Here is a 26,359-nt window from a genome sequence, read left to right as displayed (position 1 = left end):
GCCACCACCTTGAGCAACTTAAATAAATACATGCAATTAAATAATAAAAACTCGCTAACACGAGGAGGAGGATTTTTGTCTCAGAGGCACCTGCCTTCTGCTCTCAAGCAGTTTGCTTTGTTTTATGTGGGGAAAACATTCAAAAGCTGCGCCCCCCTGAACCCCGAAGTGGTACAGATCACTGTGCCACCTCAGACCCTAGAAGGGGACAGACGGATGGCCCCATATCTGAACACACACACCCCTCTTTGCTATCAGTTTTGTTTCCTGGCCTCTGCAATCCCTTGCCGAGGCTCTTTCAGTTCCCTATTCCTGAGAGCTTGTCACACGTCATGAGGGCATCCGGTTGGACATTTGACAGAAGCAGAAGCTGGCCAGGAAATGGCTCCTAAAAATAAAACCGTTCCCTCGAAGGGCAGGGGCAAAAGTGGCAGAGTCCTTCCTCAAAATAGTTGGGCAAGGGAACTTGGGCTGGCTTCAAGGCTCCCCTCCTTACCTGGATGGTGCACAACTCAAGAGCGTAGGCCCCACTCGGTCCTGGTTCCCACGTCACTTCCAGGTGGTGGTCGCTACGATGCAGGAGGGATAAGGCACTTGGCCGCCCAGGTACCACTAGAGGGAACATGTAAGAGAGCAGGTGTATGATATACCACAAGAGCTTACTGCGGAGAAAAGTCAAAAAGAGGGTGTTTTACAGCTTGGCTCTATGCATGTTTAGTCAGACGTAAGTCCCACTGTGGTCAGAGGGGCCTACGTACTTTGATTAGGATACAGGCACCTTCTCATGGGCTTGTTCATCATTACTGTTATCCAGAAGTTGTCAAGAATACACGGCTTCCTTTTATAAAATACTTCACTGATAACCCTGAACAACAGCAACTACTAAAACCACAGATTGGACTTTGGCAAACTTAACTGGATTGATCTGTTCCTAGACAGACGAGGGGGACGAGTTGGGGTTTTTGCTTTTGCATCTTCTCTCTCTCTCTCTCTCTCTCTCTCTCTCTCTCTCTCTCTCTCTCTCTCTCTCTTTGATAATTGTTATATATTGCAAATCAATAAAACTTTACTTAAAAAAGAATACTCGGGCAATTACACAATTACACGAAGCACACTTATTGCGTCAGCTACCTTTCGTGTGTCAGGAATGACCCAAATCCGCAATCTGAAAGTAGCACGTGCTACTCCTGTAAACTCAGGGCAACTTGAGAAGTTCAAAAAAAGGATATTTGTGTAGTATCTTTGCATTTGAAGTCTGGGTTTTTAAAAATGCAAATTGCATCAGCTGCGGAAGGGGGATGCTACTTAACAGGATCAGGGAAGGTGTGGTGTGTGTGTGTGTGTGTGTGTGTGTGTGTGTGTGTGTGTGTGGACACCTTCCCTTTCCTCCTCTCCTGTGGTCCTGATGAACATTCCTCCCCTGAAGCGAATATATTCACTAGGAGGAATTCTCCCAGACGCCCTCGCTGCCTCGGAGCAATTGATAAGATTTTCTCCCTAAGCAAAAAAACCTAGCTTCGTAAATGGGACTTTCTTCTAGAACTGCAGCAGGGGGAGGAATTTCCCCTCTGTGCCTGCATGGATCCCATTAATTATCACACACACCAGCTGACACAGTTTGCATTGTTAAAAACTTTCGTGTTAAATCCAAATATGCATTTAGCTTCACCCTCAGTGTACCGAAAGTTGTGCTGCGGCCTTGGCAAGGTCCCCGTTTGCTCTAGGAATGCACCCCACAACCCATCCTCTCACCTGTCACCTTTGCAGTCCGAGATGTGCCCACCCCCTTATCGTTGTGGGCCTCACATGAGAACGATGCGCTGTGATTCAGACCTGAGAGACGAAAGAAGACACAAAAGTAGATATATTTAGTCATTACCCACAGCAGCCTTGTTTTTAAATGCAATGGTTATTAGCATTTCTGTTCCGGTTTTAGGTCTAAAGTGATTTTACGTGCCTAAGCTCATGAATCTTCGCAGTGTTCTTGTGAAGTCATTCACGCTCCCAGCTTACAGAGCGCTGCATGTTCATTATTTATACCTAAGGTTGCCAGGTGAATTTAAGTCTTAGCAGGAGACTTAAATCTTGCTCTCCCAGGCCCAAGTCTCACCCTCTACTCCACAAGGCAATACTCAGCAGGACATCTCAGTTTTTGCCTTGCAAATCCAGCATCCCTGTAAAGTAGCTAATCTTCCCATTTTACAGATTTGGAAAGGAGACTGAGAAGTTAACCAGATAAATTGGGGAACAGGAAGAATAAGGCCATGGTCAAACTATGGGAGGAGTGAGAGTACCATTTGTGTGTTGAGGTCCCTTAATAAAATCCACAAAGGCAGGATATCCTCTCCTGTCATTTGAGCCCCGGAATAAACTCGTATCTTCCACACCTAGCATGACATTCTGGGTACTTCTCAAGAGCACAGTGTGGACTTCTCCACAGCAATGTACAACAGCACCTCAAACTCAACCCCTCCCCACTCTTTCCAGTTTCAAATTACAGGCAAAGAAAAATCAGGGAAATGAGACTGGGGACAATTCCGGGCTGTTATTGCAGATTTCCAGCATGCCAGATCACCCACCCACCCACTCCCCCCAAAAACCCTTGCAACGCTTTTATTATTTATAATATTTATCAAAAGAATAAAATACACCTTTGCCCAAAGTCCCCGCACACAAGACAAACATTATTATTCAGAATAATTATTTAATCCCATGTGAATAAAACGTCACCTTACTTACATTAAAATTAGCACCTCTGCTAATTAAACTGACTTTCCTTTGATGGTTGGCTTTTACACTTGTGTTTCATTTGTAAGGTGCCCTGAGAATCTCCTTTACGGAATGGGAAAGCAGGGTGTGCTTTTTTTAAAAAAGAGTAAACAATATTAAATAACAACATGCAGGAAGTCCCAGGTTCAGCCAGGTAGGGCTGGGAGAAAGAGATCCTCATCTAAAATCCCAAGGAGCTGCTGATAAGTCTCGATATTCTTCAACCTTGGGACCAACCCCATCAGCTTCTCCAATGGCTGGGGGCATAGCTGCCAAGTTATCCCTTTTTTAAAGGGATTTTCCCTTATGCTGAATAGGCTTCCTCACGAGAAAAGGGAAAACTTGGCAGCTATGGCTGGGGGTGAGTTGTTTCTCAACATCTGGTGTCCCGAGGTTGAGGAGCCAGCGAGCTAGACAAGGCTGAGCTAGATGGACCTGTGGTCTGGCTTCCTCAGAACTGAACTGCCTTGGGTTCCATGACAGAAGAAAAGGCAGGGCATAAATGTTAGGAAACCAACAAATGTAAGAAAACAAAAGCCAGACTTTTGTCCTCCTCCAATCAACCAGGTCCCTTCCTGCCACCCTCCCCTCTGCCCCAGAGAAACAACATCTGGGGAACAGTCCTCTGTCCCAGCTGGTATGTCCTGTTCCTTCCGCCCACCCGTCTGTGGTTTGGGTTTCCTCATGTCTGGTTCCAAGCTCCAAGCCTTGGCCCTGTTTCTGTGCTTCGGATGGTCTCTCGAGCCCAGGACTCCTGGGTTCGTTTATCCTGATTAGGGAAAAGGGTGGCTGGAGCAGGCGCTACTGGAAGGAACAGGGGCTGGCTTCTGTTGCCATCAGGACGGCCACAGGGAGCCCTCTGGCTGGATCCAGTTCTGGTTTAAAGATAAAAGAAGGCCAAGAACTGAGAGGACCTGTCCTTCAACAGCACAGGGGCAGCAGATTAAGTTGGCAAACACAGGTCACCCGATTACAGTGGGTTGCACTGAGGAAAACCTTCCATCGGAGAAAGGTTTTCTCCTCCTGCAATGGAATGGTTTCCTCCTCCCTACTTGGAAAGGTGGCCCATCTAGGAGGAGGAAAACTCTGGTCCTAAACATCCGCTGCTCTTGCGGGCTATCTTTGGGAGAAGAAAAAGGCTAAGGAGTAAACCCTACAGAAATATGGAGAAGAGTCCCTAAGGCAGTTGGATGGTGTCTTGCAGGGCAGTCTTGAGCAGGTCACGCGCCCTGGTGCTGAGGGGCGGAGATCGCTCCGGCGCCCCCACGCTCACATGGTTTCCGCGCGGCACCCTGCCTACCGGCCCGGCGCCCTGGCTCGCCGCGCCACCGGGGGTCTATCTAGAGCCGGCCCTGGCGTCTTGTACGCCTCCTTCCGGCAGCTCCTGCAGCCAAGCCGGTGCCAAACATCTTGCTCTGTTTTCCTTTGGACCACATCAGTGAGGCCGAGAAAGGGGGTCTTGTCGTTGGGGCAGCCCAGGACCTCCACACACACACTGCCCAGGATTGCAGCCCTAGGAGGCCACTTTGGTACTGCTAATGCAATGGTTTGGCTTCACACCCACACCAGAGGTGCACTGCCCTGTCTCTCAAGACAGACGGATGCCAATGGCATATGTGAATGAGGCCAGTATCTATGCACATGGTAACTGCGTTTAATTGGCCTTCACAGCTTGTTAGCTTCGTTTTGCCTTACTATCAAAATAAATTATTATTATTAATGTTTAATAAATTATTATATTTTAATACTTCTGTTGGAAGCCGCCCAGAGTGGCTGGGGAAACCCAGCCAGATGGGCGGCGTATAAATAATAAATTATTATAATTATTATATCTGTAAGCTCCTTTACAACTAAGCTCCTCTTGTTAGTTTATCGCTGGTTTCGTTTCTTTTTAGACATTTTAAATGGCTTGTTTTCAACTGCTTTTCCTCAATAATTCCACTTGTAAATCCCTTAGAGATTTGTAACAGTAAAAGGTATATAATATTTTTTTAAAAAAAATAATAAATGTAAAGAAGCAAGCGAAACCAAACAGTGCACAGGTCTAAAGTAATGTTTTGTCCAAAAGTGACATTATGGTGATACTGCTGCAGTTTTTGGTTGTGTTTAGAGGGCTATAGTTATTCATACATTCATTAAGGAAAGTTTTATTTTAAAAAAAACACATTTATTTTCCACCTTCTCCTCCAAGGATCTCCTGGTGGCACCAATTGGTTCTCTTCCTCCCCATTTTATCCTCACAACAACCCTGAGAGGTAGGCTAGGCTGAGAGGCAGTGACTGGCCCAAGGTCACCCAGCGAGCTTCATGGACGATCAGAGATTTGAATCCTGGCCCCTTGAGTCCTAGTCCAACACTGTCATTTTCAGAGGAGCTGGGGAAGACCTCAGTCTTTAAAGCAAGGATCTCTCACCACCCTTTTGGGGGCCTGGGATCCCATTTGGGAATCTAAGTAACTTTGGTAAGAAACCACAGAACAACAATTTCACAGAAGGAAAACTGGCAATGCTCCCTCTGTAAAGAAAGCAGGCAATATACCTACCTACCTACCTACCTACGGTACCTACACACACACACACACACACACACACACACACACCAGGAGTGCCAGCTTGACCTTGCAACTGTGGGTGCTTGGGGGTGTGGATGCCATGAAGTGTGCCCAGCCCCTTCATGGATAATTTTGTGGGTGCTTGGGCACCCAGGGAGTTAGCACCTATCTCTCTCTTCCCTCCCCCCCCCCCCCGCAAATAAATAAACAAAACACAGGCATAAAAAGCAGACAACCCACAACTAAATAAGAAAAAATCCAAAACAAATTCCAAACAATTTTTGTTAAAAAAATGGGAGGAATGGGAGGCCTTGGTAGGTGCTGAGGGTGACATCGTTTCCATGGGAACCACATTGGCATAGCTGTCAAGTTTTCCCTTTTCTCGCGAGGAAGCCTATTCAGCATAAGCGGATTTCCCTTAAAAACTTGACAGCTATGCACACTGGGGACCCTGGTTCTAAAGATTTGTGTGTGTGTTTCTTTTAAAGCACATAAAGGTACAAGCATGATGCAAGGAAGAGGAGTTTGTCACTAGCGATGAAACAGTCACTAGCCAATAGGTGCCTCTGCCTCTTTGGCAACAGCATTCCATGCCGCAAGCTCCGTCAAAGCAGTGAAAGTGAGGTATGCTGTGCCCCGTTGCATTTCTGCGAAGTATTATGGTGAGCAAACATGACGCGCACACAGACCCCACCGAGGATGAAATCCGATGGCTGAATGAAAGCTTTCGGATCCCCAATGGCAACCGAGAGTCACCGCACTTTGAACACACCATTGTTACTGACATTTGGCAAAGGGCCCAGATTTAACCCTCTCTCCCACGTAACAACAGGTGCTGTTTTCCGACCACACTGTTCCTGTAAGGGTTGAGTCAGTCGGAGGGCACCCGGAAGCTGTCACCTGGACCAACTGATGGCATTTAGAGGGGGGAGGGAAGATGTAAAAATCCAATGCAAACAGACCACCTGGTTGGCGGCCCTGACATCCCTGTGGAGAGGCAAAGGCTAAGGGCCAAGTACCGCAGACAAGAGGCAAAGAGAGCGAGGGTGAACAACGGCCAGCCCCCTCACGGTGGTTGCTGCTGCTCTCCGACCACATCATTCCTGCAAGGGCTGAGTCAGCTAGTGGGCAACTGCATAAACAGATGGCATTGGCAGGAAAGGAGCAGCCAGGGAGATCGGCACGGAAGCACTCACTTCGTCCCACATTAATGCAAAGGCTCACAGGCGAGAAACTCTGTGGAGTTCACAGAGACAACCAGGAATCAGAGAACAAGCTTGCCCCTTTGCCGCTGTTGGAGGGGATCCCGAAAGCCTTGGATCCTGAATGCCTTGGAACTCGGACTTTTTGGCTCCCGAACACTGCAAACCCTGGAAGCGATTGTTCTGGTTTGTGAACGTTGTTTTGGAACCCGAACATCCAACGGGGCTTCCGTGGCTTCCGATTGGCTGCAGGAGCTTCCTGCAGTCAATCAGAAGGTGCAATTTGGTTTACGAACGTTTTGGAAGTCAAACGGACTTCCAGAACGGATTCCGTTTGACTTCCAAGGTACGGCTGTGCCTAGTTTCCCTTACCAGTAATAACCAGGTAACGAATTAAATGCATTTATTCATACGCACAAGGTAGCAACCCCGATGCGGAAGTCTCTATGAAGGATTCAAATGTAGAATCATAGAGTCGTAGTGTTGGAAGGGACCCCAAGGGTCCTCTAGTCCAACCCCCTGCAATGCAGGAATCTCAGATAAAGCATGGGCATCCAGCCTCTACTTAAAATCCTCCAATGAAGGAGTCCACAAACCTCCGCTATTGAACAGCTCTTCCCATCACAAAGCTACACAACCGAACGCCTTCATCCACCCCAGCTGCAACCAAACATGTCTCTCCTGCATCGGTCTCTACAGCCGCAGCAGGTGCTACAGCCTTCCAACAGTTTGACTTCACCCCTAAAGGTCCTCTCTTCCATGGTCTCCCGCCTAAGTGCTTAATCTGCAATTGTCTCTGAAACTCCTACAGCAAGATTTGCTGCATCCTCCATCTCCGGATGTCTCCAAACGCTTTCTTATCTGCAACATAGCTCGCTCACTCCCTTTCTAGCACGTCACATTTGGCCTTGTTTTATTTCCACCCAGCAGTTTCTCTTCAAGACGATTTAACTAAATGATTTAACTATTTCGGTCTCTTCGCTGCTGTAAGAAGGGTCTGGTGAGGGCAGCCTTCGCTCCAGCTTGGTGCCCTTTGCAGTTGGTTATTTCTTTATTTATTGCATTTATATCCCACTTTTGCCTCCTCCAAGGAGCTCAACCATGGTGTACGTGGTTCTCTCCCTGCCCTCCTTCTCTAATTGCTACAACAACCCTGTGAGGTGCTTTGGGCTGAGAGGCGGTGACTGGCCCAAGGACACCCAAAGTGAGTTCCATGGCTGCCTCTCTTCTTCTTCGGTGATCCTTCATGGCCAAGTAAGATTGTCTTCCATGAACATGGTTTTAACACTGAGTCCATGTGACTGTGGAGGCCAATTCTGGATCCACACGTCCTTCCAGTTGGGACATAGGTTTTTTTTTGGGGGGGGGGAATTGATCACAGTGAGAGTTTGCCAAGACTGCCTTCCTCTTAGCAAGTTTCTCCCTTTCGTCCTGAGTTTGAGCATCTTCAAAATCTATCTGAAGAAGTGTGCATGCACATGAAAGCTTATACCAAGAACAAACTTAGTTGGTCTCTAAGGTGTTCCTGGACAATTTTATATATTTCAACATCTATGACACCTTTGGTGAAGGCTGTTCTCCAATTGGAGCACTCGCAGGCCAGTGTTTCCCTGTTGTCGGTGTTTATACTACTTTTTTTATATAGATTTGCCTTGAGAGAGTCTTTAAACCTCTTTTGTTGACCACCAGCATTACGCTTACCATTTTTAAGTTTGGAATACAGAAGTTGCTTGGGAAGCTGGTAGTCAGGTATCCCATGGCTGAGCAAGGATTTGAACCCTGGCACTTGGGGCCGAGGCAACCTTGCAGTGTTTTAAGCCACTAATGCATCCATAGTCCAAGAACGTTTCAAGAAAAGCATGTAGGTAGGTGATGGGGCTCTTTATTGTCTATTCCCAGCACCTGTTATACAGAGGGATGCCATCCCAGTGCATGGGACAACAGATCTAGCCGTTGTGGCAATTACTTCCTCTGAGCTTTTGGATTTTCTGGTTTCCAGCCAGGCTTTTCCCAGCCTGTCCACAGCCTGACTCCGAGGTCCTCCTTGCATGCCAGACAAGTACATGAAACAGCATGCATGCTGTAATTACAAACGTGGGTGGAGAGAGACGCTTCTTCTTCTTCCTCTCTCTCTCTCTCTCTCTCTCCCTTAGTCCTTTGCAGGTGGACCCGTAGGATTGATGTGGCTGCGTTGAAACAAAGAGGACCACACTCTTTTGGAGAAGTGCTTTGTGCGGTTTTGCTCTTCCACGTGCCATGTGCCTCCCTCTTGTCTTGGGAACTCCACTTTTATAGTTCTTGGGCATCCTTTTATTGCAGTAGCTTCCTTTTGGAGAGAGACCACAGACACCTTTCTGGGAAGACTATTGACAAATCGCACACTGAGCAAGGAAGCGAGCAGGAAAGACAGGCTTAGGCTACTCCCCAAAATACATTGGCGCAACCGCCCAATATGTTTGGATGTGTACTGTTACAAATCTGGGTTCCGCCTCCTCCTCTTTCTGCCGAGCGGTGGCAAGGGCCCATAGGGCTCCAGGCACTCACCCATAGCCTGTATTCCTTTGGAGAATTGAGACATGGCAGAGACTGTCGTAGCTTTGAGAAATAGGGTTTATTCACACCTTCAGTCTGCATGGAGGGAGTCCAGATCTCACAGCATGGTGCTTTCAAGAGGGGCTTGTCCCTCACAATACTGCAGCCATGCTGTCCAAGGCATCTCTCCTAGCCAGCCTGCAGCCAACCTGCCCAAGATGGACCCCAGTCTTCCTTCTTCTTTTCAGAACACCTTGCTCAAAATCTCTCTTTTCCTGTCACTTCAAACACACAGCCCATCAACTTGGCAACATTCTCGGATGGCCCATCAGCACCTTTTGTCGTGTTAACCGATTTGCTCTTCACTAGGCCAGCCAGACTGGTTTACATAAAAGACGGCCCTGGTTTCCGCCACATGACCAGGAAAGCTGCCTGTGGACAAACGCCGGCTCCCTCGCCCTGAAAGTGAGATGAGCACCACCACCCCATAGTCACCTTTGACTGGACTTAACCGTCCAGGGGTCCTTTACCTTACCTTTACCTTTACTTTGGGGGACCCAGGTGGCGCTGTGGTTAAACCACTGAGCCTAGGGCTTGCTGATCAGAAGGTCGTCAGTTCGAATCCCTGTGACGGGGTGAGCTCCCTTTGCTCGGTCCCAGCTCCTGCCAACCTAGCAGTTCGAAAGCACGTCAAAATGCAAGTAGATAAATAGGAACCGCTACAGCGGGAAGGTAAACGGCGTTTCCATGTGCTGCTCTGGTTTGCCAGAAGCGGCTTTGTCATGCTGGCCACATGACCTGGAAGCTGTACGCCGGCTCCCTCGGTCAATAATGCGAGATGAGCTCGCAACCCCAGAGTCGGTCACGACTGGACCTAATGGTCAGGGGTCCCTTTACCTTTTTACCTTTACTTTACCTACATAAAAGATGTGTTTCGGTTGCACTGTATCTCTTTTTTCCTACAGCTAATCACTAGATTTCTCATGGCATTCCTATAGTCATAGCTGCCAAGTTTTCCCTTTTCTCACGAGGAAGCCTATTCAGCATAAGGGAATTTCCCTTAAAAAAAGGGATAACTTGGCAGCTATGCCTATAGTATGGTAGATGGAATCCACATTCCCCATATTAGCCTCCTTCGGCAAGTAACAGAGCGAATCTGCAGCTTTTAATGGACTCTTTCCCCTTTTCCTCTGTCCAAACAGCAAAAGCCACACCACAAAACCAAAACTCTCATGAGAAGCTGGTGCACAACTAATTCTTTAACGCTGAGATTATGCAGGCCGCTTCTATTTCTGACCAACATTTCTTGAATAAAAGTGATAATGCGTGGCCTTCCTACATTTCAGAAACCCTCCCTTCCTCTCTGGAATCAGAGGAAGACGATCCCCAGCCTAACAAGAATGCAATTTATCACCAATTGCAACAATGGGGAACAGCTTGTAGCAGGAAAATGTGCAGTTCACTAGCATTTCCCCAAATGCTTGGGGAAGAATGCACAGAGGTAGAATGCAACAGGGCACCTTCCAGATTCTGGTGGACTCCAACTCCCATCATTCCCGGCCAGCATGACCAATGGTTAGGGATGATTGGAGCAGTAGTGGTTGCATCTGGAGGGCCACAGATTCTATATCTCTGCCTAGTTAAGATTCCTGTATTGCAGGGGTTGGGCTAGATGACCTTTGGAATCCATTCCAACTCTAAATTTTGATGATTCTCATGCCATTTCACTTCCCAGCAAGGTCTGCACTGAGACACTTTTCCTCCCTCTCATCTGCCCACATTTCAAATGGCAATAACGTCCATCTGTCTGCCCGTCCTGGCAGGATATGACCCAAATTCCAGTGGCCCACCAAGTGCCGGGCAGTGCAAGAACCCTCAAGCGAACCATTTTGCGCAATCAAAGAGCACATTTCCGATGTTCAGGTGGGCCCACCACGTGGTCAGAAATAACCCTGGCCTTGTGCCTTTAACATCACTTTCATTCCACACCAAAGAGATAAAAGCAGCATCTGCTTAAATGCTCCTCTACCCTGGGCTGTCCGCAGATGCATCTTTCGTTTCACGGACAAGCACTCACCTTTGACATGCACAACCACCCCTGCCTCATCCAACTTCCTCAATTCCTCCGGTCACACTTCCTTTGCCTGCACATTTCTCAACCGTTTGCATCACTCCCCTCTCTTTTGCACACACCAACTTCTGGCAAACCTCCTCTCCAGGAACATCCCTCATTGCCACATGAAAGGTCACCCAGCCACCCAGATTTGGGAAGGATGCATGGTCTGGCGGACGCATGTCCCTTTGGTGAGGACAGGACTTCCAGGATCTTTTTCCAGCTCAGGAGGAAAGGGAGCCTGGTTAAAGCAGTGTGCGGGCTGGAAGCTTGTCAACTTTCTTTGCTGGATTCATTCCATGGTTTTTTTAGTAGCATCCTAAAGAAAAGAGAACTACGCAGGGCAAGTTTTTCCTATTGCTTCCTATTAGGTAAAAGGTAAGGTAAAGGACCCCTGGACAGTTAAGTCCAGTCAAAGGTGACTATGGGATGTGGTGCTCATCTCGCTTTCAGGGACGAGGGAGCCGGTGTTTGTCCACAGACAGCTTTCCTGGTCATGTGGCCAGCATGACTAAACCGCTTCTGGCGCAACGGGACACCATGACAGAAACCAGAGCACATGGAAACGCCATTTACCTTCCCGCTGCAGCGGTTCCTATTTATCTACTTGTGCTGGCATGCTTTTGAACTGCTATGTTGGCAGAAGCTGGAATAGAGCAACGGGAGCTCACCCCGTCGCATGGATTCGAACTGCCGACCTTCCAATCGGCAAGCCCATGAAGCTCAGTGGTTTAGATCAGGCATCCCCAAACTGCGGCCCTCCAGATGTTTTGGCCTACAACTCCCATGATCCCAAACTAACAGGACCAGTGGTCGGGGAAGATGGGAATCGTAGTCCAAAACATCTGGAGGGCCAAAGTTTGGGGATGCCTGGTTTCGACCACAGCGCCACCAGTGTCCCATTGCTTCCTATTATGTCCATGCAACAACCACACATTTTAAAAAACCACTGATCAAATGTGTGCGCGTGTCCATCTGTTCTTAAAAGCACAGGAGCAGTGCCTGTGAAAAAAGAAAAAGAAATATGGCAACTTTACACGGATTCTCCGAAGCCCTAACTAGAGGCTTCTTTTGACAGTTACATGCCCAGGTGGAAAAGAGAACAGACTTAGCTTTCCTCCGCTCTTTCAGACAAAGGCCTGCGCTTAAAAGCTCTGTGTCCAAGCGCTTTTCCTTATTTCCAGAGCTTTTCTTGCAAAAACCCACTCTTTAGTGCTCAGTCAGAGCAAATGTCAATTCAGGCTTTTCACAGATTGCTGTTTGCTGCAACTGAGCCTTAAACAGAGGTGGGTGGGTCGTCATCCCCAATCAAGATAGAGTGGCAAAATAAACTGATGGAGTATGCAGAAATGGCAAAACCTACCGGAAGAATAAGAGATGAAGAAGAGAAAGTGTTTATCGAAGAATGGGGAAAGTTTGTGAACTATTGTAAACAACTTAAATCGTTAGCAGGATTAACATAAAAACATGCAGTAAGAAAAAAATAACGGAAATATAAAAGGGGAACTGGTAAATAGGATTTAATTGAATATGCAGGGGTAAAGGAGATAAACATACCGGTAAGTAAGCACAGAAGGGGGGAGTGGGGTCAATATATTTGATGTTTTTTATTGGCTGTGCTTTTATTTGTTAAAATATATGTAAAAATGGAAAAATATAATTTATTACACGGAGGGTTTTTGTGAGGAAAGTTCTGGAAGTAGTTTAAAAAAAGATGTGTTGAAAAGCGAATTGGAGCAGGTAGAGATTGTCACGTATCACAGCAGAGGAATGGCGAGAAAAGGAGTGGCTTTTATCCAACTTGCTCCTAAAACAGCACAATAGTAAGGCAGTTTGGGAGAGATAAAGTCCTCTTCCCCACCCCGCAAAGACATATTTTTTATTAATTTTGTTAAAGCGAAGAAGAGACGTATGAAGAAAGAAATAATCTATGCAGCGTTATCACAAGCGGGGGAAGAAAACAGCTGCAATAGTTCCTCATCAAAATAATTAAGCTCAAAATGAAAGACAGGTACAAGTGTGTAGGCTCGCCAAATAAATAAAACGGTGTCTCTCTGCGCTTTCATGTTCCCATTTGTCCCGCTAAAAAATAATAATTGCAGGCAGAAGTGGCCATGTTTCCGACATGACCCAAACCGTGCTGTAAGCCAACAGGGACCCATCCGGCCATGCGCTTCCTCACCGGGAAGCAAAAGGCAATCACACCATTGCAAAAAAAAAATTGGTCACTAGGCCCACTGGATATTTTTCGACCATGAGAAATCTCCTCAGGAAGGGCCATTTGCCAGGCTCTTGAATACCAGTGGTCTAAATCAGAGGTATAAAAGCTTTCATCCCTTTCCAGTTATCTTTCAATCACTGCCTGGGCCCCACATCAGCCCATTCAGGGCCCCTTGCCCAAATGCTCCCCTGGCCGGCTTCCTGCAGCGGCATCCGGATCCCGGCTCGTGACTCAGATGCATGTCACCTCCTGCCCAGAATTCCCCTTCCCTGACTCACTGCGTGCCACGGCTAGGCCAAATGAGCAAGAAGAGAAATAAGAGGCACGGCAGGTATGTGGGGCGAGGCAAAACACGTGCAGGCTAAATGAACACTATTCAAGACACTGGAATGGCTGGTTTTTACCTCAGCTCTGAGGGGAGAGGAGGAAGGGAAGAGCACGACAAAGGGCAGTGTGTGAAAATCGGAGGTCAACTGTTTTTAAGAGAACTGAAAGTGCTTGGAGAGACACAATGCATCTATCTTCCCACAGGGAGCGGAAATGGGGGATTTTTCGTGCCATTGTTGCCTCTGGTCCAGCAGACCAGAGGGGCATCCCCCCCCATTTTCTTTTCAAAACCCAGCAGAACAATTTTGACGCCATGTAACCACAACAGGGCAAAAGAAATGGGTGCTTAGCTGCTGCTAATCTAACACCTTCCCCCCAGATGTTTTGCACAGCCACTAATACCCTCCAGATGTTTCAGGGAAAACGCTTCGCCTGCTGCTGGCTTGGGCCTTGTCCACACGACATCCTTAAAATGACCGCTCAGCTGCTTCTTTTCCAAATATGGATTGAAGCTGGTGGTGCGTCAGTAAGGGTGGTGGGGAGGCGTCAAAATGCAACATTTCAAGCTCTGGGCAGTAGGACTTGAACCCACGGCTTCAAGTTCCAAGGAAGGAGATTCTGACTAAACATCAGGAATAACTTTCTGGCAGTAAAAGATGTTTTGACAGTGGAACGGCTCTCCCTCAGGAGGTTGTGGACTCTCCTTCCTTGGATGCTTTAGCTGAGATTCCTGCATTGCAGGGGGTTGGACTAGAGGACCCTTGGGGGGGTCCCTTCCAACTCTACAAGTCTATGATTCTATGACAGGACAGCCATAGGATAGATATGGATCGTGGAGCAACACCATTTAAAAAACCGGGATGAAGAAAGAAACAAGAAACAAGAGCTGCAGATCCGGGTTTTGTTTTGTTATTTGAACCCCAAAGGGAGCACAGAAACACCCACCCACCCTTTTTTCTCTTTTGTTACAGGAAGTGTTTGGCTGACATCCTTTCAAGAGTCAGGCCCAAGCTAACATGAAAAAGAGGGAAAAGCCTGCAGCCAGAAGCAGGAAGGCGGTGGGTGGATTTTCAGGGCAGTGAGTTACAGCTCGGGTGCTACAGAAGCCAGGCATTAATCCACCTAGGACCTTCTGCATTCAAAGCATGTGCCCTTCTCTCTGAAACGACCATCAGAGGCCCCCGCAGGAGGCTCTATTGCACCAGCCTCAGGTTTCCAAATCCTTCCTGTCTTGCTTTGTTGTCTTGCAGGTATTTTCCCCAAGCTCTTCCATGCAATAATATGGCAAAGACATGTGAGAGCTGCATCTTGCATTTCGCACCACTCCTTTGCCTCCAACCCAGGCAATAACAGATTCTGGCGGAAATCTCCGCCCTACGCATGGAAGTCCCACCGGGCTCAAGGGGGGTTGCCTCCAGCATCCCGTGTGCTTAGGGCTATGGCCGCAAGGAGACTCTTGCTGCCAAGATTTTGGTTTCTATTCAAGGAGCAGAAAGAGATGCCCTTTGGCCAAAGAAACCCTTCACAGCCACTTCCTCTTACCCAGGCGTCTGGTTTGAGGCTCGCAACCCCACGCAACTGCCAAATCAGCAAAAAAAAAAGCTGTGGCTGCCCTCAGCTAATCAGCCGGTGGCCTTCGGCAGAAAAACTCAGTGGCAAGGATTCTGGGAAGCCCCCCAAACCGTGCTGGGGCAAACAGAGTGGGTCATCTGCCAGCAGGGCGGGTCAGGAGCTCAAAGTGACCCAGAGAGGGTAGGAAAGACTCTCAGTAGAGGCTCCCGTCAGCATTTTTTCAGGAGGGATTGAAATGCATGCTGGGAAATTTAGGCCCGCCAGGGTTAAAACACTCTGACACCCCGCACAACAAATCCACTTCCTGAGACTTCCTGAGGCTAGGAAAATGCAGTGAGAAGTGTGGGGTGAACAAATGACAAACAGGATGTACTGTATAAACACCCAGCAAGCAAATCAGAGCAAATGGGGGACAAATGTTTATTGCCATTTTTTTTTTAAGAATGAATGCTCGATAAAGACAGGACGTGGTACAATCTCCACATAAGATTTGTGCAAGCAAATCAGAACGAATGCATAATAAATAAGTAGCCTGGGCGAGTCTGGTGTTCACAGTATTACGCTAAATAGACTGACAAGTACCATATGTCATTGGGCGATTGAACCTGGAACCTGCAAGGCAGATCCTAAAAGGGCTGAGCTGTGGTCCTTTTCCTGGTTCACCCTCCACAGTTCTGAGTGGCTTGCAGTACCGCCTGTCTACTGTGGTGCCAAAGAACAAGGGAATCTTCCAAACAGCCCCTCTCGCGAAATACTCACCCGATCTCTACATGGCCCACCCGTTTCCACTGCAAGAAGTGTAGCTACAGGGAACCAGGCAGAGGGCCTTCTCGGTAGTGGCACCCACCCTGTGGAACACCCTTCCATCAGATGTCAAGGAGATAAATAACTACCCTGTTTCTCATATTTTAAGACATACCCATAAAATAAGCCATAGCAGGATTTTTAAGCATTCAAGGAATATAAGCCATACCCCGAAAATAAGACATAGTGATAGGCGCAGCAGCAATGCTGGCCGCGGCAGGAGGAGGAGGAAAAAAATAAGACATCCCTTGAAAATAAGCCATAGTGTGTTTTTTTGAGGAAAAAATAAATATAAGACATGTCTTATAATATGAGAAACACGGTACACGACATATAGAAGACATCTGAAGGCAGCCCTGCATTGGGATGTTTTGAATGTTTGATGTTTATTATGCTTTTATACTCGTTGAAAGCTGCCCAGAGTGCCTGGGGCAACCCAGACAGATGGGCTGGGTGCAAAGAATAAAATTATTAATACTACTGTATTACTAAAAGCAGGACAAGCGCTCCTGCATCTTTGCAGAGGAGGGCATTTCGCCAAGTGCTATAGCTTCTCGCAGAAGCAACACCTGCTGAGATGCATCTGGCCAGCCTACAGGGGTTCTGTAAAGGTTACCGAGAGAACGAAGGTGAAGCACTCTGGACCCTCGAAACAGGTCAGCGTTGTTTTCGTGAGCGGCAAGAGACGGAGACATGCTTGCACATGCACGCACGCACACTGCCCAATTGGCATTTGGCAACGCTTGCAGGGCCCGTTCCCACGCTCGGAGCAAACCCCCTCCCCAGCCAAGCCATCGGGAACCAGCCACTTGCATAGAAAAGGGAACAAAGGAAGCTGCGGGCTGGGGACAAGCGGGGCTTTGAGAGAGGGGGGACCCGACACAATGAACAAGGACGTGAAACACGGAGGGAAGGGAGGGAAGGGGCACACTCACGAAGGCAAGGCTGAATGGAGGGCGAGAATAGGGGTCCCGTCCTGTATTCACTGCCCTTCCCTCCTGCCCCATGCTCTTCAATAACGCCAGAGAGGGACTGGCTTGCGGGGAGAACCAGGGCTCTCTCTTTGCAGCCAGCGGAATGGAGAGAAAAATAAAGGACGGGGTTTTTTGGCTCAGCCACCCTGACACAGAAAAAGGAGAAGCAAACAAAAGCTTGATCGGAGCCTCATCAGCTAAAACTGTTTTCAACACCTTGGTCCAGAGCCAGGGAAAGGCAAGGAAGGAGCTATGGAGCGTGTGCAGAGTATGCTTCTTCACATACAGAGCAACCCAGATGCCAGGAATTAGGGTTCCCAGCACTGAGAAGATTAAACTCCGCTTGGAAAGGCATAGCCACAAAGCAAAGCCATGGATCGAGAGGGAAGAAAGCCACAGATGGATTTCAAAACCTCTGGTCCCAAGGAGGAGATTGAGAGGGGACCAATCCCAAACACCCAATGTGTATTTCCCCGGATAGCTGACCTCCCAGACAGCACATGGCTTCCCCGGAAAAGTCCTGGGAACTGTAGTTTACCCCGTGTAGCTACCAACACCCAGTATCCTCAACAAACTACAGTTCCCAGGATTTATTTTGCTTTGGGCGTATGGTACGGATGTGATCATGTGACTTCTTTTTGTAAAGGTAGTTTTCTGAGCAAGAGGAATCAAATGTAATCCGCTGTGCGACTCACCTCTCAACGCCAGTATGGAAGGCGTCCGTGCCTGCGGGTCGTTCAAGGAGTTAAGGGGGGCGCTGTCTTGCAGCCAGATCACCCGCACTGGTTCTGGGGGGCCCTGAGCCCTGCAGCTGAGGTTGAAAGGGGCGTTGACTGTGACCTCCAGATCCTGGGGCTCTTCGGTGAAAAAGGGGAGACCTGGACAAAAAAAGGGGGAGAGAAGGAAGAGACTCAGCAAGCAGACACAGAAGGCTCCCTCATGATGCGTAAATGATTATGCGATGTTCTTCAAAGCTGAATCGCAGCATACGTCAATTCGGGTTTCCCCCAGATTGCTGTTTGTGCCGATTCAGCTTTGAAGAGGGGGTTTTCGTCCCTGATGCCGCTGTGATTTTAATTTTTTAATTTTCAGAAAGGAAATCAAACAAAATTAAATACTGTCTACAAAGCAATACAGGTACAGATCCATAAAACATCAAAACCTAATAAACAGGATGCTGCTCACTCAATATCATTCACTCAAGATTCCATGTCTGCTAACATACCTGTGTTATTTATTATTTATTATTATCCATAGATATTAAAGCGAGTCACAAGGTAAAAACCCAAGGTAAAAAAAACCCAAGTAAATAGTTGAAACCAAAACAACAAAACAATATCCCACCCTCCTACAAACATGCAAAAGGCTGTAGAATATTAATCAGCCAAAGGCCTGGTTGAAAAGGAATGTATTTGCTGGCCGCCTATAGGCATATAATGAAGGTACCAGGCGAGCCTCCCTGGGGAGAGCATTCTACAGACAGGGAGCCACCCAGGAAAAGGCCCCGTTCTTGTGTTGCTTCCCTCTGAACCTTTCTTGGAGGAGGCACACAAAGTAGGGCCTCAGATGATGAGTGCATTGTCCGGGTTGGTGTAAATTGAAGTATTATGGTCCTGAGCCATTTAAGGCTTTATAGGCCACTAGCACTTTGAACTGGGCCCAGAAAAACTACAACACTGGCAGGCTTCCGCTGTGACGCTCAAACCCTGTCTTATCTAGGGCTCCGCTAACTGCAGTAGAAACCCCAAAACACTTGTACACACTAGCACAAGGTCATCATCTATGGCTAAGGAACCAAGGTCTCACCCTAGACACAACATCTTCCATTTATATATACAGTACTTGCTGTGCTTGCGTTCTTCAAAACTTTCACGTTGGGAAAGTTTTTAAAGAAAGAGAAGATGGCTGCAAAACCAGCTTGGGCTCCAGCGCCTCTTTGCGCTGTCGCCACCTTCTTTCCTCGACCTTGTGGTGGATCCTCTCGGTGTGCTCAGACAAAACGGCGTTTACCTTCCAGGTTCAGGTAGGCTTTTTCAGAGAGGACTTCGGATCCGTTCACCGAGGCCGCGCACTGGTAGTTCCCCATATCTGAGAGCTGAACAGAAGAGATGCTGTCAAGGAAGAGGAGAAGAGCAACACAGGGAGTTAATTTGGCTTCTCAGTGCCTTCAATTCACTCCTGATCTGAGGAGAGAGAGCAGGATTGTGGGATCCCTCCTTAAAGAAGAGTATCCATAGAAGTGACCAGAGGAGGAATGACCGCCGGGATGAGCTCAGAGAGAATCAACGACATGGTGCATCCATCGGACGCCTACATCTGCCCCGGCTGCAACAAAACATGTCTCACTCGTATCGGTCTCTACAGCCACAGCAGGTCCCACAGTTTGACTTCACCCCCCAAAGGCTCGCTCCAGACAGATGCCAACAAACCCCTACTCCTGATCTGGACCACTTCCTCAGGTGAATACTACCAGGTTAGGCTCCAGGCCTGCTCATGAGAACATGAGAAAAGCCCTGCTGGGTAGGAGCACAGGAAGTTGCCTTACACCAAATCAGATGATTGGTCCCATCCGGCTTGGCCTTGTCTACACGGACTAGGAGTGGCTCTCCAGGATCGAACCTGGGACCATCTGCATGCAAAACTAATGTTCTGCCCCTGAGCCATGGGCCTTCCCCCTCAGGTTCAGTCTGAAAGTTCATCTAGACCACTCCCCCCCCTGACCCACCCCTTCTCTTCGAGGGTGCCTCACTCCAGGGGGCAATGCGCAGAGTGCGTGTCCAAAACTGCCCATTTTCATTAAACATCAGGATACAAAACGCACTATGAGTAAGACCATTAAAATCCACCGATATAAACTTGGGTCCCATATGCACCGAAAACCTCTTACAGCGTTTGAGATATTTGTTAAGAGAATTTGGACATACAGAATCAACATTTTCAACTCGGCTTGGATGCCATTGCAGACTCTTCAAATGTCCCCGTTTTCCAGGGTTTACAAAAGCTGCCCCGGTTTCTGATTTGATTTCAGAATGCCCTGCATTCCCTTAAAAGGTAAAGGGACCCCTGACCATTAGGTCCAGTCGTGACCGACTCTAGGGTTGCGGTGCTCATCTCGCGTTATTGGCCGAGGGAGCCGGTGTACAGCTTCCAGGTCATGTGGCCAGCATAACAAAGCTGCTTCTGAAGAACCAGACCAGTGCACGGAAATGCTGTTTACCTTCCCGCTGTAGCGGTCCCTATTTATCTACTTGCACTTTGACGTGCTTTCGAACTGCTAGGTTGGCAGGATCAGGGACCGAATAACGGGAGCTCGCCCCATCGCAGGGATTCGAACCACCGACGTTCTGATCAGCTTTCCCTTAGGACGTCCCTATTTCCATTGGAGAAATGTTGGAGGGCAAGCTGTGGCAAATTGTACAGGGGCCCAATATTGTACAGGGGCCCAATAACCCTGTTTATCGCTGGTTAGGAATTGTTTGTTTTGGGTTGTTTGTTTATAGGTCATGATTCTTCCCCCTTCCATCCTCAGACTCCTGAAGCCTGAATACCAGCTGCCAGTTTCCTCCTGGACATCACAAGCAGCAACAGACAAAACAAAGCATCTTACTCTTGTGCTAGTTTGTGTTTTTGTGTGTGTGTGTGTGTTTATTCTACAAAGTTCTTTAAACCCTTCTGTTTGTTCCAGCTGAGCATTGTGTCTTTTGCTGTTTATCAAACTCGAGATGAATGTGTAAGCTTTTAGGAAAGGAAAGAAACAAGTTTGAAAAGCCCACGCAGCTAATGAAACAAAGGCAGAGTAAAAATATACAGTATAAAAAGCGTGGGAACTGTTGGAGATTTAAAGCACTTCCAGACTGTTGCTATTTTGCGGGTGGAATTCAATCACGTATGGGCAAATTGAGTTTGTACAGTAACAGTGAATTTGGCGCTGTTGCACAACAAGGCCTGCTTCCCCCAGGGGAAAAAAAATAGGGACTTTATTTTCAGTAATGGATTATCATTACCATTTGTAAGATGGAGCATGGGGTTGGGGAGTGGACCACCAGAATGGGAACCATTATTACAATAACTATTTATTACATTGATATACCCCCTTTATCTTCCAAGGATCTCGAGGAGAAGAAGAAGAAGAAGAAGAAGAAGAAGAAGAAGAAGAAGAAGAAGAAGAAGAAGAAGAAGAAGAAGAGGAGGAGGAGGAGGAGGAGGAGGAGGAGGAGGAGGAGGAGGAGGAGGGGGAGGAAAAAAGAAGAAGAGGAGGAGTTTGGATTTGATATCCCGCTCACGACAACCCTGTGAGGTAGGTTAGGCTAAGAGATGGTGACTGACTCCAAGGTCAGTCTCATGCTCTACTGACTGAGTCATCCTTCATGTGCTTAGAAAACACAGGTGCAAGCCGCTTCCCCCTGGTCCCGCTCCTTTCCCAGGGAAAACCCACTCTTTAGTGCTAAATTGGAGCAAATGTCAATCCACATAAAACTGGAATTGTGGGCTAAAGAGCCCTTTTCCCTGGGTTATTGGGGGGGGGGCAGAGCAGAGAAGCAGCAGGAGGGTGGATAAGCCCTTAGCCTGCCTCTTGGATAATCCATCACTTCATACATCCAGTTTGGGCCACGGTCCTGGAAGCTGCGCCTGCTCCTTTCATCCCCATTCAGTTCCTACTTTGGCTGGCGTGCCAGCCGAAAGGGCAATGAAAGAAGCAGAGGAGAAAAGCGTCATGCGAGGGCAGGAGAGGAAAGCTGCCAGCCCCCCCCCCCAAGTTATGCTGCTTTGGGGTTGAGCAACTGGAAATATTTCCCAATGTGTCTCTCTCTCTCACACACACGGCACACACATACCCCTCGGAGAAAGCCAGCCAGCTCCCCATCTCTCCACAAGGAAGATGGCTCAGCTCTTCACGTGGAGGAAAGCAAGGATCGTGGTTTAAGTCAAACAGGCAACACCCAATATCACTTCAATTTCCCCCCCTCCCCTGTGGCACAGTTCTCTCCTGTTGCGCAACTGACTGGATGAAGAGCGCAGTTCTGGTTGCCTTGCGTCAAAAAGGATATTGTGGAGTCAGAATATGGTCTGAAAAGGGCAAAGGGATAGAGCAACTTCTCCATGGGGAAAGGTTGCAGAGTTTGGGACATTTTAGAGAAAAGGCGAGGGAGAGGCGACAGGATGGAAGTTTATGCCTGGCATCCATGACAGGTGGCCATCCAACCTCACGCTGCTGCCCTGTGCTGCTCGTGTGCAGCCGGACATTGGCTCCCGCGGCAGGATCATGGTGTGGGGCTGGGCAGCCGGGCGCGATGGGGGCGGCACAGGAGGCAGGCGGGGGTCTCTTCCGGGCAGGGACAGGCGAAGCGAGCTGGGCCGTCCACGTCGCCGCAGCAGAGAAGCGCGCTCACTCAGCCGCAGTCTCGCTGTCCTTGCTTGGGGAGGAAGGGGGGGAGGAGATAGCATGACTGGGACGAGATCGGACTGGGGAAGGAAACGTGGTTCGTGTGAAGGGGGGCAGAGGTGGTGGGGGCAGCAGGAGGAGGCAGGCTCTGTGCAAGGCAGTGGAGAAGCAGGGGAAGGAGGGAGGGGCGCAGCATGTAGCCTCGAGCACGGGGATCTTTTGAGGTAGAGTGGACGGAGGAGCGGTGGTAGAGTCACGTTTATTATGCACAGAGCTTGGGATGCAAGCACACACCACGCAGCCAAGGAGGTGGTGTGTCGCGAAGCCAGCGGAGAGAGCTCTGGACTGCAGGAAAGCGTCCGGAGCCTTCCCGCCTCTGACTGGCGCTCGAGGCGTGCAGGCACCTAACCCCCGCTCCGCCTTGCTTACCTCCCCAGACTCTCCGCCTAGTGCCCTCCACTGCTTGGCGCCCTGGCTCTCCGCGCCACTACGCCCAATGGTAAAGACGTCCCTGTTTAGTTGGCTTGTAACTTGAATCCATTGGTTCGAGTTCTATCCTCCAGAGCAGGGGCAAACAAGCTAGTTCCATATTCCATGTGACAGCCCATTAGACATTTGAAGATGGCTCTCATGTCTCTCATGTCTTCCTCTTCTCCAGGCTAAACACACCCAACTCCCTCAACCGTTCCTCATAAGGCTTGGTTTCCAGACCCTTGACCATCTTGGTCACCCTCCTCTGCCCACCTTCCAGCTTGTCAATATCCTTCTTAAATTGTGGTGCCCAGAACTGGACACAGGACTCCAGGCGTGGTCTGACCAAGGCAGAACAGAGTGGTTCTAGGACTTCCCTTGATCGCTAAACTTCTGTTGATGCAGCCTAGAATAGCCCTGGCTGCTTCTTTTTTTGCTGCTGCTACTGCTGCATCACACTGTTGACTTGTGCTAAGCTTGCGGTCCACTAAGACCGCTAGATCTTCCCAATGCTGAGCCCGCCAGCCCACCTGCTGACCTTTGGGGTGCAAGGTGCTCACCTCAATTCGCTGGTGGTCACCCACTCTTCATCGTCCAAGGGAAACTGCACCTGGTTACTGTCGGCCAAGTCCAGGGCGGCTCCGTCCCGCAGCCAACTGATCTCAGGCGGCTCACCAAGGGAAAGGGCAGAGCACAAAAGCTTGATGTCCTTGCCCAAGGAAGATGTCAGGTTCGAAGGGCTCTCTTGGAAGACGACGGCTGGAGGAGAGAAAGAGATGGCATTGAAGCACCAGATGACGGCATTGTGCAGAAGGAAAATGAGACATAGGGATGGGTCTAGGATAGAAATAACAAGGGGAGTCTAGCCAATGGGAGTCTATCTTCGTCATTGTTTCAACCTGATTTTCATAGCTATTTATCTACTATCTGCCGGCCTTTCGCATCAATAGCCCACCTTTCCCCTAAGGCAGGCATGGCCAAACTTGGCCCTCCAGCTGTTTTGGGACTACAGTACAATCCTCATCATCCCTGACCACTGGTCTTGTTAGCTAGGGATGATGGGAGTTGTAGTCCCAAAACAGCTGGAGGGCCAAGTTTGGCCATGCCTGCACTAAGGAGATCAAAGTGGCATTCATGGAGCCCCAAAGCTTTCCTGCACCCCATTTCATCCTCACAACAACCCTGCGAGGTAAGTTAGGCTGAGAGGCTATGGCTGGCCCAAGGCCACCCAGTAAGTTCCATAGCCGAGTGGGGATTTGAACACTGGTCTCCCAGGTCAGAGTCCAACAATCTAACCACTATGTGACACTGGCTCCTCTGAATTTTTAAAATCTCCCCGGGACCATGTTGTGAAGGGCAAGTAAAAAAATTAAAGTAAGAATAATATTGGATACAGAGTGGTGCTGATATAACCCCAAGGTTGCAGGTTCGAACCCCGTATGGAACAGCTGCATATCCCTGCATTACAGGGGGTGGGCTAGATGATCCATAGGGTCCCTTCCAACTCTACAATTCTATGATGGTGATGATAATGATGATAATTGTCCCCTTTTCCAATTCCCACAAAGTTCCCAGGTATTAGCCCATACCCAGAACCTATATTCACTGAAACCAGGTTTTAAGCTCGTTTAACCTTGCCGTTGTCTGCGCCCACCCCCAAATCCGGTGTGTGTGTGTGTGTGTGTCCTGCAATTTTAAATAAAATAAAATTGAGTCCTGCTACAAGGGAAGGGCGTTTGGGCTGAAGTAGGTCTGTGAATGAACAACTTCCGACTTGGAAAGCATGGCTCTCATCGCCACACTCCAGGAGTTTGGTTGCGTGAAGGGAAAAATGCACTGCACATGCTCAGAAACCCACAAGATGCCTCACTCTCTTATTACTTAATATATTCCAAGGGCTGTGCTTTGGCATCGCAGAACAGTTCAGTAGGGTCCGAGCTCTGGGTCAAATTAGGCTATGATTATAATTTAAAGGGATAGCCACTGACCAGGAAAAAAAATGAGACCTCAAGCCAGCTCTACTGCCAGTAGCAGGAGTATGGGTTGCAGAAATCAACAAGAAAGCCTGGAGACAAAGATTGATTAACTAACTAACATACATACATACACACACACATCTCGCTTAATATTTTAAAACTCTTATCAATTTGCCACCTGCTATCGTCTGTGGCAGATCACCTGGCTGCTTCAAGGAGCAGGAGCACGCGCTAGTTTTAAAAGTTGGCAACCCTTTAGCATAACTTTCCTTCTTCCTTTTCCCCTTTTGCAAACCTTGTCTTCTGTAATGTGCCAATTTGGGGCAGCAGGGGGGAACGGTGACGTTCAGATCTGGCTGGCCAGGCCGGCTGCGGACGATGACTCTCCTCGCCTCTCCGTCACCAGCTGCCAAGGGACAGCAGCTGCACCAGCCCCACCCACTTAATGACGGTTCTTATAATTCCCTGGCCCATCGAACAAAACCCCACGCAAGCCCTAGTGTGGGCCAGGGCAGAGAAGCAAACTCTCTGCAAGCTTGGAGGCCCGGAGGGTGGGGTGGCAGGGTTATTCTGATTCTTAAAAAACAACCCTTATTACCTTTACAGTAAAGCTTCACCTGTTGGGCTTCTGCCATTATGGCCTAGTGGCAGAAATTCAACAGGTGAAGCTTCTCTTCCCACATCTCCAGTCAATTCAACAGAACAGATTTAAGCTCCACCCTGATTACTTTCAAATCTCCTGGATATACTAGGGCAGCTGCATGGGGGGAAAGGAAAGGGGGAGAATAGCGCTCCTATACCTTTAATAGTTGTGTAGGGGATTTCACAGCAGGTGTGCTATAACTTGCTTGACAAGCTACACCTGTTGAAATCCCCTCCATAAATATTAAAGGTGTAGAAAACTTGCCCTTCTCTTGCCTTAGGACCACTCCAGTTATATATTTGTTGTGGTTATATTTTTCTTAGGCCTTTATCATCCCCCCCCCAAACCCATAAAGTAAATCAGATAAGTTTCTTGTTGGCAGAAATACATGGTGTTTTTTTTTTAATTAAAACATTTCTACCCCACCCTTCTAGCGCAAAAAAAAACCCGCCCATGGCAGCATGCAGCATTTCAAACGGCGATTTCAGAAACTCGACGACAATAAAGCGCATTGGCTAAGGGTCAGCGGTTGAAACCAAGCACACAAAAAACATCAAAAGTTTGCCGGGATAAAACGGATTCACTCTGCCCAGGGTTTGATTAAACTGGCGCGGGGAGAACCAAACCACCCACATGCAGCCGAACTGAACCAATACTATGCACCAAGAGGAATGCTGCAAATAAACAGATTTATGGGGCAGCAATCCTGTTGATGCCAGGAAAAGCTCTTTTATGTTTCTCTATCGTGAAGCAACAACCAACACTGTGGGAGCCTTGAATGGCGGGGGGGGGGGCAGGGGGACTCCCTCATCCAATTCCAGT

General features: G+C 48.5%; 1 protein-coding gene across 4 annotated transcripts in view; it reads right to left on the bottom strand.

Annotated features, from left to right (window-relative positions):
• AXL (AXL receptor tyrosine kinase) overlaps positions 1–26,359 on the bottom strand; it is a 66,943-nt gene that overhangs the window by 31,452 nt on the left and 9,132 nt on the right. For all 4 annotated transcript variants that reach the window (XM_035117287.3, XM_035117286.3, XM_088672682.1 and 1 more), the window contains exons 2-6: positions 23,479–23,677; positions 19,075–19,175; positions 17,760–17,942; positions 1,753–1,833; positions 497–612 (exon numbers count right to left, since the gene is read on the bottom strand). In XM_035117287.3, coding sequence (XP_034973178.2) covers positions 497–612; positions 1,753–1,833; positions 17,760–17,942; positions 19,075–19,175; positions 23,479–23,677 — 680 coding nt within the window. The remainder of the gene's footprint in view (positions 1–496; positions 613–1,752; positions 1,834–17,759; positions 17,943–19,074; positions 19,176–23,478; positions 23,678–26,359) is intronic.

Source organism: Zootoca vivipara, chromosome 6 (genome assembly GCF_965207765.1).
Source record: "Zootoca vivipara chromosome 6, rZooViv2.hap1.1, whole genome shotgun sequence".
In the NCBI taxonomy this organism is placed as follows: Eukaryota; Metazoa; Chordata; class Lepidosauria; order Squamata; family Lacertidae; genus Zootoca; species Zootoca vivipara.
Note: the sequence above shows the minus strand (reverse complement) of the source record. Positions and strands in the feature narration are given on the sequence as shown.